This window comes from Emydura macquarii, unplaced genomic scaffold, assembly GCF_026122565.2.
Source record: "Emydura macquarii macquarii isolate MOO-44397 ecotype Brisbane River unplaced genomic scaffold, CSIRO-AGI_Emac_v2 contig_2676, whole genome shotgun sequence".
In the NCBI taxonomy this organism is placed as follows: Eukaryota; Metazoa; Chordata; order Testudines; family Chelidae; genus Emydura; species Emydura macquarii.
The window spans coordinates 25,818,862-25,833,271 of NW_027132813.1; the positions used below are offsets into that span (position 1 = coordinate 25,818,862).

Genomic DNA, 14,410 nt, shown 5'->3' on the forward strand with positions numbered 1-14,410 from the left:
CAACATTTTTGATGGTACATATAAACGTCTATTAATTTAGAAGGGGTGAAATGAATAACCATTTTGTAGACAAACTGCACACTTGAGTGTTGAAAGCTGAAATCTACAAATCAGACCATGGAACAGTCAGTCCTGCTGAGCTGTGGATTTCCACAACATCTCAGTGAATCACTCAGTTCTTGGTTGAAAGAACTGTTCACATAATAAATAAGCCATCTCATTTCCTTCATAACGAAAACACACATTGCACCCCCATACAGAATTGTTTTAATAAAAGTAATAAAGCAAATCTGGAGGTTAAGGTTGTTATGACATAATCACGCTTCAGAGATTTAAAACCCACTCATTTGCACATCACATCTCAAAAACTCTTTGTGAGTGATTCTCGTATGACAGCCAAGCTCCTCTATTGCACCTTACTATTCAAATAGCTTATGGTCCAATTCATACACAATAAATAAATGCAATAAAAGCCCTCAACATAGAGAAAAATGTGCCTTTTCAGGTGCAGAGTATCAACCAGTGCACTTTGCTCCACACTATTAATGAAAACACAAGAACGGGAAATGTATGCTGATTGTAAGACTAGCATACATTTTAACATAAGAAAGAGTTATGCAATGCAATGATTCATGTTAAGCTATTAAAAAGACTGTATGTATATTTTTATGTAGAATTAGACTCTCACCTTGAGACTCTCACATTATTGAGAGAGAGAATGAGCAAGAGTAATATTTCTTTTACACAGGTTTTTTCTTGTTAGCAATTTGCTATTCTAATGTAAGAGTTAGTTTCCAGAAGTTTTCATGTGGAGAGGGAAAATGCAATGCAACAATGCTCCTAATTTTGTGTTTGTATTTCATTTGGGTCTGTTTAAATACTTCGAGACTGTTTTGGGTAAAGCTACTGAAGTGTTATTCTTCTACTACAACCAAATGGACATATGTTTATTTGGGGTTTTTTATTAATGATTTAAACATAAGGACCTAAAATAAAATCTGATTTTCTGTAGAATACCTTTCACATTTCTATACATGCCTTTTCAAAATCAACCTTCTAAATACCTCCAACCTGTATTTAACATCTATATATTTTAAGCATTGAAGCTCTAATCGATTTGCCTCAAACAAAGAGCTTTCATGAAGAAATTTTAAAAAGTGGTGAAATTCTAGGTCAGTGTTTCTCAACGACCGGTCCATGGACTGGCACTGGTCCCTGAGATCTCCCTGACACAGTACAGAAAGCCTGAGATCTCCCTGACACAATATAGGAAGGCGGTCCCTGGTATCAAAAAGGTTGTGAAATACTGTTCTAGGTGATGCTATTTAGTCACAAGCCTGAGGTTCACTTAGTAACCAATACAATGAGACCTTCAAATGTACGTAATATTACTAGAGCCACCACTGGAAGGCCACAGAGACAGGTGGCAACACAGATTACAGCTGCTGAGTCTCGTTTGGGTTTTTATTTAAAAAGAAACTGCTATGTGCAATTCCATGCACTTGTAGGAAAGGACATTGAGCCACACTCTAAGCATAACTTGCACATTTCTGTCTCTTCTGAGCCTGTCTAGGGCCAGAGGGAGAAAGGCCTATGTACAAGGAAAACCAGCGCTGAGAGCTGCAGGGCTATTTGGGACCCCAGTAACTGAGCACAAAGTCCGTAGGTAAGCAGAGCAAATGGGGAAAGAAAATCATCCATCCAGTCTTACAGGGGAAAGAGAAGAATTTCCACCTTCATAGAAGGGAGCCAGCTGAGAAGAACCTGCTGTGGCTTCAATGGGATTACTCGTAGTCATTACGGTCTATAAGATTGGGCCCACAGTTTTAAAAAGAGGTCAACAGCCATACTACAATGATTTGGATAGGACATTGGAGTATGTATAAAACTACCTCCCACTGCGAATTAAAGAGGAAGCAAATCTTAGTGAAAGCGTTCCCTAAAATTTCAATGTAGTTTTATTTTAAGAAAATGATCCCAAATATCTCTACACATCGATCTTTATTTTAAAACAAGCAAGACTGTGTGATATCCAATTTCATTTGGAATGATAAAGCTCCTAGATAAATATTAAACAGCAAAATCAATATGTACTTAAAAACCAGGGGAAAAGTGGGAGGAGAGGAGGAAGACCAGAGGGAAAGAAACAGCATTACCATACTTTAAACTCTTACTATTAGGCATTCCAATTATTCACAAAACCCACCTTTGATCACGACCCTCCAGCCATACATAGAATCTAGAACAGGAATTAGTTCAACTATTTTCCCTTAAGGAACCTGCACAGAAGAATATTATTTGCAAATTTTATTTGACACAAAATGTTCCAGTTACATCTGGAATCAAGCATGCTCCCCCTTTTTGGGGGTTTGAGAACTATACACATTACCTCTTACATCCTTATGGAACGTTAATTTTCCAAATATGCTAAACAGGAAAGAGGTTGCAGTGTAGAACAAGAGGATTACATTATGAAAGCATTTTTACACCCTTAAAACTGCTTCAGTGGCCATAGATCAAAATTCAGTCTTAAATGTAACCAGGGCTTGATCCACCAATTGCTTTGAAGACTAGGACCTTGAACTAGCATCAACAGCTGACTGGAAGTCACCAGTGGAGAGACTTGAGGACAGGCCTAAACCATGGAGAATGCAGCTACCATCCATAGCAACTGCAGCCTGTGCATTGTTTTCACATTCAGCTACAGATGCAATGTATTATGTAGCCCAACCGGGAGGTAACAAATGCATAAGAACGGCCATACTGGGTCAGACCAATAGTCCATCTAGCCCAGTATCCTGTCTTTTGACACTGTCCAATGCCAGGTTCTTCAGAGGGAATGAATAGAACAGGTAATTATAAAAATACTGCTTGAACATGCAGGAATGAAATCAGGAAGGCCAAAGCACAATTGGAATTGCAGCTCGCAAGGGACGTGAAGGGGAACAAGAAGGGTTTCTACAGGTATGTTGCCAACAAGAGGAAGATTACGGAAAGTGTGGGCCCCTTAGAGAATGAGGGAGGCAACCTAGTGACGGAGGATGTGGAGAAAGCTGAGGTACTCAATGCCTTTTTTGCCTCTGTCTTCACAGACAAGATCAGCTCCCAGACTGCTTCACTGGGTGGCACAGAATGGGAAGGAGGCGAACATCCCGCAGTGCTGAAGGAACAGGTCCAAGACTATTTAGAAGGATTAGACATACACAAGTCCATGGGGCCGGATGCAATGCACCCGAGGGTGCTGAGGGAGTTGGCTGAGGTGATTTCAGAGCCATTGGCTATTATCTTTGAAAGCTCGTGGCAACAGGGGGAGGACTGAGGACTGGAAAAAAGCAAATATAGTGCCCATCTTCAAAAAAGGGAGGAAAGAGGATCCAGGGAACTACAGACCGGTCAGTCTCGCTTCAATCCCTGGAAAAATCATGGAGCAGGTCCTTAAGGAATCCATTTTAAGGCACTTGGAAGAAAGGAAGGTGATCAGGAACAGTCAACACGGATTCACCAAGGGAAAGTCATGCGTGACCAACCTGATTGCTTTGTATGATGAGATGACTGGCTCTGTGGATGTAGGGAAGGCGGTGGATGTGATATATCTTGACTTTAGCAAAGCTTTTGATACTGTCTCTCACAGTGTTCTTACCAGCAAGTTAAAGAAGTATGGGTTGGATGAATGGACTATAAAATGGATAGAGAACTGGCTAGAGCATAGGGCTTAACGAGTAGTGATCAATGGCTCCATGTCTAGCTGGCAACCGGTCACATGTGGAGTGCCCCAGGGGTCGGTCCTGGGGCCGGTTTTGTTCAACATCTTCATTAATGATCTGGAAGATGGGGTAGACTGCACCCTCAGCAAGTTTGCGGATGACACTAAGCTGGGGGGAGTGGTAGATACCCTGGAAGGTAGGGATCGGATACAGAAGGACCTAAACAAACTGGAGGATTGGGCCAAAAGAAATCTAATGAGGTTCAACAAAGAAAAGTGCAGAGTCCTCCACTTAGGATGGAAGAATCCCATGCACAGCTATAGACTGGGGACCGATGAGCTAGGCAGCAGTTCTGCAGAAAAGGACCTGGGGGTAACAGTGGATAAAAAGCTGGATATGAGTCAGCAGTGTGCCCTGGTTGTCAAGAAGGCTAATAGCATACTGGGCTGCATTAGGAGGAGCATTGCCAGCAGGTCGCGGGAAGTGATAATTCTCCTCTATTCGGCATTGGTAAGGCCGCATTTAGAGTATTGTGTCCAGTTTTGGGCCCCCACTACAAAAAGGATGTAGACAAGTTGGAGAGAGTACAGCCGAGGGCAACAAAAATGATTAGGGGGCTGGAGCACAAGACTTATGAGGAGAGGCTGAGGGAACTGGGCTTGTTTAGTCTGCAAAAGAGAAGAATGAGGGGGGATTTGATAGCGGCCTTTAACTACTTGAAAGGGGGTTCCAGGGAGGTTGGGGCTAGGCTGTTCTCGGTGGTGGCAGATGACAGAACAAGGAGCAACAGTCTCAAGTTGCAGATGGGGAGGTCTAGGTTGGACATTAGGAAAAAGTTTTTCACTAGGAGGGTGGTGAAGCACAGAAATGGGTTACCTAGGGAGGTGGTGGAATCTCCATCTTTAGAGGTTTTTAAGCTGAGGCTTGACAAAGCCCTGGCTGGGATGATATAGCTGAGGTTAGTCCTGCTTTGAGCAGGGATTGGACTAGATGACCTCCTGAGGTCCCTTCCAACTCTAATATTCTATGATTCTATAATCATCAAGTGATCCATCCCGTCGGCCATTCCCAGACTTGGGCAAACAGCAATCCCTGCTGATCCTGGCTAATAACCATGGATGGATCGATCCTCCATGAACTTATCTAGTTCTTTTTTGAAATCCTTTATAGTCTTGGCCTTCACAACATTCTCTGGCAAGAAGTTCCATAGGTTGACTGTGTGTTGTGTGAAGAAATACTTCCTTTTGTTCATTTTAAACCTGCCGCCTATTAATTTCATTTGCTGACCACTAGTTTTTGTTTTATGAGGCATAAATAACAACACTTCCTTATTTATTTTCTCCACACCAGTCATGATTATATAGACATATATAGTCATCTTTTTTTCCAAGCTGAAAAGCCCCAATCTTATTAATCTCTCCTCATATGGAAGCTTTCCATATTCCCCTAATCATTTTTGCTGCCCCTTTCTGTATCTTTTCCAATTCCAATACATCTTTTTTGAGATGGGGCGACCAGATCTGCATGCATAGATCATTGTGGCTAGGTCTTCATCTGGGAGGACAGAACAATGTTTTCTAGCAAGCTGGACTTGAAAGTAGACATGATAAAAATGGTTTTGGACAGGAATCCACCAGAGGGGACAAAAGAATTCATCATCCCATACCACTGCCTTAGCTCCTACACTCCTCTTGTGTGAGGGAAGGGTGTTTGGCTAGAGGATTCATTGGCCATGTCCTCACCTTCCTCCCTGACTCCTCCCAACTCCCCCTCTCTGCACCACCTGGGAAAAAACATGCTGAGCACAAAGACAGAACTGCTCTATGGAACACTGAAGTCACTGCACAGCAGTTAGGGATCTCAGAATCACAGAAGTGAGGTGAGGTGGAATTTTACCTAGATAAAAGATATTTAAACTCATAAGCAGACATTCAGAGTAATTGATATAAATATTGTGATGGAAGCCCTCTTTCCTGTTCGATAAGAATGTCCACAGTCCAAATGCAATGCACAGTAATGTTACCAGAATTGCTTTAAGAACCAGAGCCTAGCATAAGGCTTATCTATTATAGTTCAGCCAGCAATGCAACTATCCTGACATGTTTCTGTCACGATGCGTCAAACCCACAACCTAATCTTAAAATGCTCTTTAAAAGTTGGAAAAGTATTTCTCATAATAAACCAGTTTCTCAGAGACAAAGACACTGGCATGCCAGCAAGGTGTTAAAAAGCTATCACCCATTTAAGCAGCCATTCTTCAACAGCGGAGAGGGTGTAAACAGGAAATTTATATTTCATCTCAAGAGACATTTCAAGCCTCAAGTATATAGGAAACTTTGCACGCTGCGGTGGTGGTGGTGGTGGTGGTGGGGGGAGAGAAGAAGAAGAGGATAATCCTGAAAGAGGGGGAAGGATTTAAGAATAAGAGTCAGTGACCTCCACATCACTCTCCACCTCCCATCTCTCTGCTCATGACATCAGCAAATTCCTTAAGGACACTGAACTAAGGGGAGGGGTCGCAGGCTGGAAGGGGATGTATGCACTGCATCTTATAATGATAATTTTTGGTTTTCGGTTCGCTTGGCTTATTAAAGTTTAGGAATTAGCTTGTGTTTTTATCTTTTTACTTCTTTTGTAACCAATTCTGACTTTTATGCCTTATCACTTGTAATCACTTAAAATCTGTCTTTCTGTAGTTAAAATCTTGTTTTATCTAATCCAGTGTATGTCTGGATTGAAGTGTTTGGGAAACTTCACTTTGGCAACAAAGCTGGTGCATAATGATTTTCCTCTATTGAAATGATGAATTTACCATAAGCTTGCACTGTGTAGCGGGGTACTGCGCAGCACAAGATACACATTTCTGGGGTATAAGGCTGGGACTAGGAATATGCGGCAATCAACGGTGTATGTAATTCATGAGTGGCTGGGAGCGCATTTATGTATTCAGCTGGGAGTGATTTTACATGCTAGTGGCTGTGTATGAGTAGGACTGGAAGCGGTGACTGTTCACAGCAAAGTATGGTAAAAGGCACCTCAGGCTATAGAACTATGGGGACACAGCAGTTCAGACTGTAGCCTGGTGAATATCACAGGTGCACGTTCCAGTCAATTTAGCAACAAGTGAACAGAAAGACGTTCAAATATAGGATAAATGCAGAGTCAAAACCATTAATTCAACTCTGTAGGTAAGAGTGTAGTTCTAACGACATCTCGGGAATGCCAAGCCCTTTTCCTATCAGAGGACACGTAGAAGGGAGACCCACATCCAGAACCCTACAGAAACTAATCTTGTGGGTAAATCTGGGGGGGACCAGATAAAGCATTACTTTATCATCATGGAAAAGAAAGGGAACTGGAAGAATGTTACTGCACTCACTCTCAATATAGAGGGAACAGTCACTAGAAGGGAAACAGAGTCAAAGTAAGGATGGGGTTGAAAGGGAGAAGTACAGAGCCTAGGAAATACAAAATTTAGGTTCCAAGGAGAAAGCTCTGTTCTTTTCCCTTTTAATCCCATGTAACACATATCCTTATTTTGGCTGTTTCCTTTCTCATTTGAGGTTCCTGTCAGGCCTTCAAGATGTTTTCTGGGGAAGTGTAATGAACTGACTTTGAAACAACAGGTCTATAAAGGTGGGCTTGAGTGGGACTATAGATGATGAGACTGTCACATACAATGACCTGCCAGCCATTCAGAAGTTACTAGAATGTACATTCCTACATCTGTCTTCACTGTTCATAGACCTTTAGGATAATCAGAATGGAGGGGAAAGGGACGCTGGCCAGCTGGTGTAAAATGCATGTATTACCAGCATACTGGAGGCTTTGAATCTGCTGCAGAATTTTTGGCAGTTTGCCTTTCTGTGGAGATACAAAATATCCACTTACGGTCTCCTGCAGATCATGTAAACTGAAATTAAAGTATATCATTTTCAGAGACCCCCCTCCCCAACTGCTGGTTTGACAACTAAGCAGTCTGCCTGCAAACAGGGGTCATGCCAGATATGTTGATTTTATGGCTATGAGATTCTTCCTTTATTGTGCCTATTGTAAGAACACACTTGCCTGTCTGTCTGTCCGTCCAACATTCTGCTCCAGTACCCTCCCGGCCATTAACATAAGAGAGCACAACAGTGTCACCAGATGAAATAAGGACCAGCTTCTTGGAGACCTTGTTCTTGAATCTCACCTTACATTCAGCACACCCACTTCTCAGGTTGACAGAGCACTAACGAACTATGAGGATAAATGGTGCCTACCTTTCTCCAATCATCACTTAATGCTATTAGTGATTAGCCCCCACCAATCTAGATTATTGAGTCAAATCCCTGCCATTTTCCTTTATTTTTAGATGAACACTGTCTGGACCATGTCACCTTTGGATTGTGTAAAAAAGAAGGAGTCATAGCTCAGTAAAATGAAACTTTTGTCTTGAAGCAAATACAGTAAACATATGCTTAAAGACTTCATTTGTGTCAAATGACGCCATTTGTTGTTGTAAAGCCTCTTTCTTCTTGTTCTTTCCCTGCTGGGTCATTGTTAGGTGGAAACTGAACAGATTGTGTTTGCCAAAGCTGGTGTCAACAATCTATTTTCTACAGACATAGACGATATCCTAGAGTATTACATGAATCATAGTGCCTTTTCAAGAATATACCTCTCACCCTCTGGGTCTTAACTCTTCTCATCCCAGTCTCAGTCTCCTTGAGCAGCCAGTCCCATTTCCCCATTCCTGACTCCTCCTCTCATCCATCCTGACTGGCTCCCAATCCCAGTCTCTCTCCCAGGCATCTTCATGCAATACTAGTCCTCACTGTGGCTCCTTTTCCCAATCTCTTTCCTTAGCCAGTACGCAGCTCCTTGTCTAATATCAGTTTTCCCCACACCATTTCCCTCACTGTTTCCCAGGTCCCGTCTCCCCACCTCATCTGAGTTCCCAGTCCTAGCCTCCTTGCCCAAACAGTCCCAGCCTCTCCCCTGCTCCCAGTCCCTCCCAACTCCTTGTCTCAATCCATTCCTTTTCCCTCCTCCCTGGTTCAGCTGTTGTCCCCTCTGCATTCAAACCAAATACTATCCCCCCTCCAGGCTGCCGGGTGCCACCTAGGGGGCACAGGAGAGACAGGTTCACTGCATTCAGTTCTGGTGCCCAGCCCCACCCCATCCCAGAGCAGCTGGGAGCAAGGAAAGTCCTAAGCCCCATAGCTCTGGGTTGCAGCATGCCCAATTACCCTGTGGGGAGGATGTATGTGCCATCTGGTCAGCAGTAGAATCTGTGAGAGGTTTAAGCATGCTCAGTGAGGCAGAATCGTCATAGATTTTTAGCTGTAAAGCTCTAGCAAGTCTCTACTGAGCACATGAAAACCACACACTTTCAGTGGCTTATAACTTGGTGAAATTTGGGAAGATTTTCACAGGGATGGCCTTCACACAAAGGTCTCTCAGTACCTAATTTTAAGTCCCTGCTACAAAGTATATGGACATTAGAGCATTTCATGACAAGGCTGCAATAATAGTTGGCAAAACACATGTTCTCTAGCCTCATTCTCGGAAACAGCTGTACTGTTTTGGCTACAGTTTTCCCAAACAATTCGGCCTAAGGCAGAAAATCAGGCATGGAAAATTTCAGCCCAAACAACTAAAGTTTTGCATAGTTATAAGTAACTGAAATTAAGGCCTTATAAATGGGAAGTGTTGGACCTTAATAACAGGCAGTTCTACCAGCTCAATCTATAATACCGATACGTAAGTAGCATGCACAAAATCTGTGAGCCTAATTTTGGAGATGGTGTTTGAAAATTTCTGCTAGGACATCTCAGAGGAAAGTTGTTGGCAAGTGACTACTAATCAGACACAGAATCTGCTTACGTGAGGAAATTCATCATCTTCAGAGTCTGAATTAGCTGCGGTGTGGATGTGACATAAATCGATTACACCAGTGTGAGTGGCCTGATGGTTTCAAAGATGTGAATATCAAGCAGCTCCCTTTCACTGCAGTGGGAGTTCTGCGTGCTCAGCACTTCTGAAAATTGTGCTCAGATTAGGAACCTCCTAACCCTGGATTGAGGACTCTAAATGTCGGTACCCGGTTTAGAAAGTCTTGGTCAGGATTTAACTGGGAGAAATCACAAGGGTTGGCCATAGGTGTTTTGCCTGCCAGGGCTGAAAACATTTCTGGCACATCACCACGAGTGGCTGAGCAGAACAAAGGCCAGCCAATCAGTGGAGGAAGGGGTGAAAAAAGACAGAAGCATACAGCGATGTGGCACGCCCCTGTAATTTGGCACCAGGGTGATCACACTGTTGGCCCGCCTCTAGGAACCACACTGAGGAGCCAACCTGCTGATGCTCCCAATTTTGAAAAATGGGCATAAAAATTATTGATTTTTATCTACGATTCCCCTTCTTATCACCACCGTCATTCTAACAAGCTAAACTTGCTCTTTCTGGGGCCAGACACCCATCGTGTCTTCTTAGACTTTCTTCCCAGGACCCAACATTTTGCGCTGAAAACCTCACGCAGATCTTACAGCCAGTCATATCATTTGTCTCTATAACAAACACACTTCTTATGAAAATCCTTAAGCAGCATCTTTTCTTGGTGTTTTTTGAAGAAGCCAGTCAGTTACGTCTGACAGAGAGCGTCTTCAAAAAAGTATTAACTAATGGCTGCTAGTTTTAACTTTTAAAGATTTAGAGTAGACTGGCACCTCCTGCTTACGTGAGAAATCACCTTCTTCCCTGTGCAATGATTAGTACCGATGTGATCGACAGTGATGCTCAATCTTGAATCCTTCTTGGTTTAAATGGTTGGAAGCTGATTGCAGGACACTTGTAGCTGTTCTTCCTCCATGCCAAGGGAGCCAGAACTTGGATTTGTTAACTTTCTAGGCACACTAGAGTGCTCATTTTGGGGTGTGGTCATATAAAAAGAGCATTATAGGTTTATTTTATTCACCCACTGTAAAAATAATGTTCTTTCTGAGAAGTCCATTATCCTTATATATACTGTATATTTCATATTTTATCTTAAAAATTAGTAAAAGAACCTCCTGTCAAGGATGAACAAATATAAACCCTTAAAATTATTTTGGGTAAGATTCAATTCTACATCAGATACATTCTTTATTGAGAGATTATATCCTACAGTTGCAGTGGGACTCATTCAATGATCCATTATGTCTTTTTCCATCTCTAACTAGTAAGATGTAAACAAATAACTCTTTTCCCCAAAGGAAGACAAGTCATAATAGCTTAATTTTTTCCCCTCACAAACAGTTCTGTTGCCCAGAGGACAGCAAAAGTTTGAAACACGGCAGTACAATTTGTTTTCAAAAGTGTCACAGTATGCTCTGGTAACTCAGAATTCCTTTATACCAATGAACAAGCATCTTATAGCTTCTGGGCCAATATTTTCATTTAAAATCTTCTGACAGGAGGTTTTATCTATCTAACAGCATTATCTGCAGCACAGTGTGACTTCAGTGCAAAGGATCAGCGGGAAAACGTGAAGTATCCTGCCTGAACTGCAGTTGCTATTTTGAAATCCCCTCCTTCTAAAGTTTTAAATAAACATTTAGAATATAGGTGAAGATCTTAACATTTCCAAAGTACTTCAGGGGGCTCACTACACAACATTCATGATGGTGGTAGCAGATAATGTGTCCATATGCAGGACCTTTTAGGTCCTGTGATGTGAGATCCACGAATTCACCACATGTTTAAACGGACGCTGTCAATTTGACTTTTTTTAGAATTAGCCAATTGCAAAAATGTCAGGTTTCTGACACAGTCCCTCCTTCAAGTCTCCAGTAGTATATTCTGACTTTTTCTTTTTAAAAATAAAAAAGGGAATAGTTACTCTCTTTTACTGTTCCAAGAGAAACAGAAGAAAACATGCTGCAGATCAGCTCTTCCGTTTTCTCGCTGTGCACACACCTACTTTGCTGCTGCTGTCATTATAAGCATCCTCTTGAAGAGCCTTGGGAGAGTGCGCAGATGGGGATCCTCAGAGAGCAGTGCACCACAGAGATGCAACTGAGGCCAGCGACTCAGTGAAACTTACTATCCATTAAGTGCTGTCAAATGCTCACAGTAAAATTAAAAAGAGGAAAAGCACCTTCTCTTCCTAAGGTTACTTATAACAATAACTGATATAACATTTTAATATGAAGCGTGATTTTTCAAGCTGACAGTGTACACAAACTTTTAGGTCACATCAACTGAAGGCATAGATTTTAGATATTTATAATGGGTTCACATGACATGTATACCTCGTATATGACATATTGTCAGAGAATTATCAGTTTGTCTCTTTAAAGCAGTAAGACACGGCATCAAAAGTGCACGTTAACATGCACACTTATTTTTAGTAATCCTAAACTCCTTTTCCTGTTAACTGGCAAAAATAAGGCAACTATCAGAAAGAAACTTTACATTGTGTCAGAAATGGGTGCTTTTATTTGCACTTCATGTAAGATTATAGTGAACAGGACTGATATAAACCAAATTACAAGAAGGATCTTTATTATATTTATTAAGTTAAAAATCAGTCAATCAGAATCCCAATTATTCCCAGAATTACAGTATACTTTAGCTATAAAAGTAGTTTTTAACCTGTTCTCCAATTAGTAAGACTCAAATCTGTTCACCAGCTTGCGGCCATCAGAATGCAGCTACTCAACAATGGCACAGTGAGCAACCTTCACTAGGTGAAATGTTGACCAACTATCTTTTGCAATAATACGGTATTGGATACATATCTCCTATTTTGAAAAGAAAACATTCAATATTACCTTTTTACTGAAGACTTGGCTTTGCCACAGCACTTTAAGCCACAGAGATCACTATCCTGTGACCACAATTCCACTCCATTGACATTCATGAACTTACCTGGAAGTACAGTTACGCGACCTCTGGACTGTATAGTTAAATACAGTATTTTTTATTTCTTCTAACCCTTTCAAGCTTTTACTTCTGCTCCATGGCCTGGATTCATGAAAGCATCCCTATTTAAGAAAGCACTTAAGCATGTGTTTAACTTTCCTTACACTTTTTTCATTTCTCTATTCAAGTCACAGGGACTTAAACAATTGCTTAAGTAGTTTCCTCAATTGGGGCCAATACTTATTTATTTGTATTATATACAGCATGTAATGTGTGTGTGTCTACATGAGAGACAGACAGACAGATGCAATAAAATGACAGCCATAGAACTACTTCTAAATGACATTAAAGATTTGAAAACTATTTAAAACTAACTACTGCCCTCCCAAATAACTTCAAGAAACACACAAAACTATATGAGACTTGTCAAACATTTTCCAATTCAGCTTTAAGTAAATGAAAGAAAATCTGAAATGAATGTTTTTATTACAAACACTAAAGGCAGAAAGAATGTAGATAATGGCACCAACCAATGGCTTCTAAATGGAGGATCAATATCTTGTACTATTTTACAAAAAGAAATAAAACTCCACTGCTGTAATGATGTGAAAGAGATCACATCATTACAGATCAGGTTACCAGTTTGATCTGATGTTTTAAACGGACTATAAATCTGGCTGTAGCCATTTCTAAGTCTCAATCACAATTGTTAAAGCCAGAGAATTAAAAAAAACCAAAACAGATGACAAGCATTGACTACCAAATCCCACCAATCCACACAAATCTTTTAAAGCAGATATATAACTAGTTGGCACTTAATTACAAAGCAGTGTTTTGGTGTTGCACTACATCATGTTGAATTACTTAGATTAAATGATCTGCATTACCTTACCTGATACATTCCAACTCCAATGTGCTTGGGCTCAATTTTCACTAGCTCAGCTAATGGGTCTTGTACGCGTCTAGCTATGGAAACTGCAAAATAGAATTAGAAAACAACTGTGGTTTTATGTAAAAAGCAGTACTGCATAATTACTTTTGTTAGTGTTTTTCAGTGTTGTAGATATTTAATCTCTTTTTTTTCGCCTGGAAAAAAATCCATGCAAGTGCCGTAAGTGAGAGAAAATGTTTTATTGTAAATGAAATCAGCAGAAAGTTATCATCAAGACACACTGAGAAAATAATCTTTTCCTCATAGTATAGATTTCCACTTATATTTCTAACAAACTGAACATTTTTAAAAATAATTCAAAGGCCTAAAATGAACACATACTGCAGCATCTGATGTTCATTTTCATAGACCTATTAGCTAGTGGGCTTCTGAATCCAGTTTCAATTTGTCTGATATAATTACATACACAGATGAAAAGTTTATTTCTATATAACCATGTTTTCATACTAAATGAGAATATGACATTTTCTGTAACTAAGCTCTGAAATGTCCTCTGAATCTGAGTTGTAGACATTTAGATGACATTATTGATGTTTATAGATATTTCTCTGAAAGTGAAAATTTAACTCTGCTTCGCTATATTAGTTCTCCACAACATAAAAGTCTCACTGTACCCTGTACAACTGGAGTTGAATTATCTATTAATCAAACTCTAAATGATCACTTTGAAAATGCACTGGGTAGAAATGTCAGGATAGGTTTATACAGCAACTGTCAGCCTAAAAACCACCCAGACAGTATTAAATAGCACGTACACAGAAAGTATTATTTTCAAAAGAGCCTAAGTCACTTAAAAGTCCAAGCCCGGTTGACTTTCAGTGAGACTTAGGCTTAAACTGGGACTTTGGTACTACACTATTCAGAACCA

At 40.7% G+C, this 14,410-nt stretch overlaps 1 protein-coding gene across 2 annotated transcripts in view; it reads right to left on the bottom strand.

Moving 5' to 3' along the window:
- The window catches only part of SRBD1 (S1 RNA binding domain 1), a 212,456-nt gene that overhangs the window by 77,413 nt on the left and 120,633 nt on the right, over nucleotides 1–14,410 (bottom strand). For both annotated transcript variants that reach the window (XM_067565079.1, XM_067565080.1), the window contains one exon: nucleotides 13,483–13,565. In XM_067565079.1, the coding sequence (XP_067421180.1) occupies nucleotides 13,483–13,565 (83 nt within the window). The remainder of the gene's footprint in view (nucleotides 1–13,482; nucleotides 13,566–14,410) is intronic.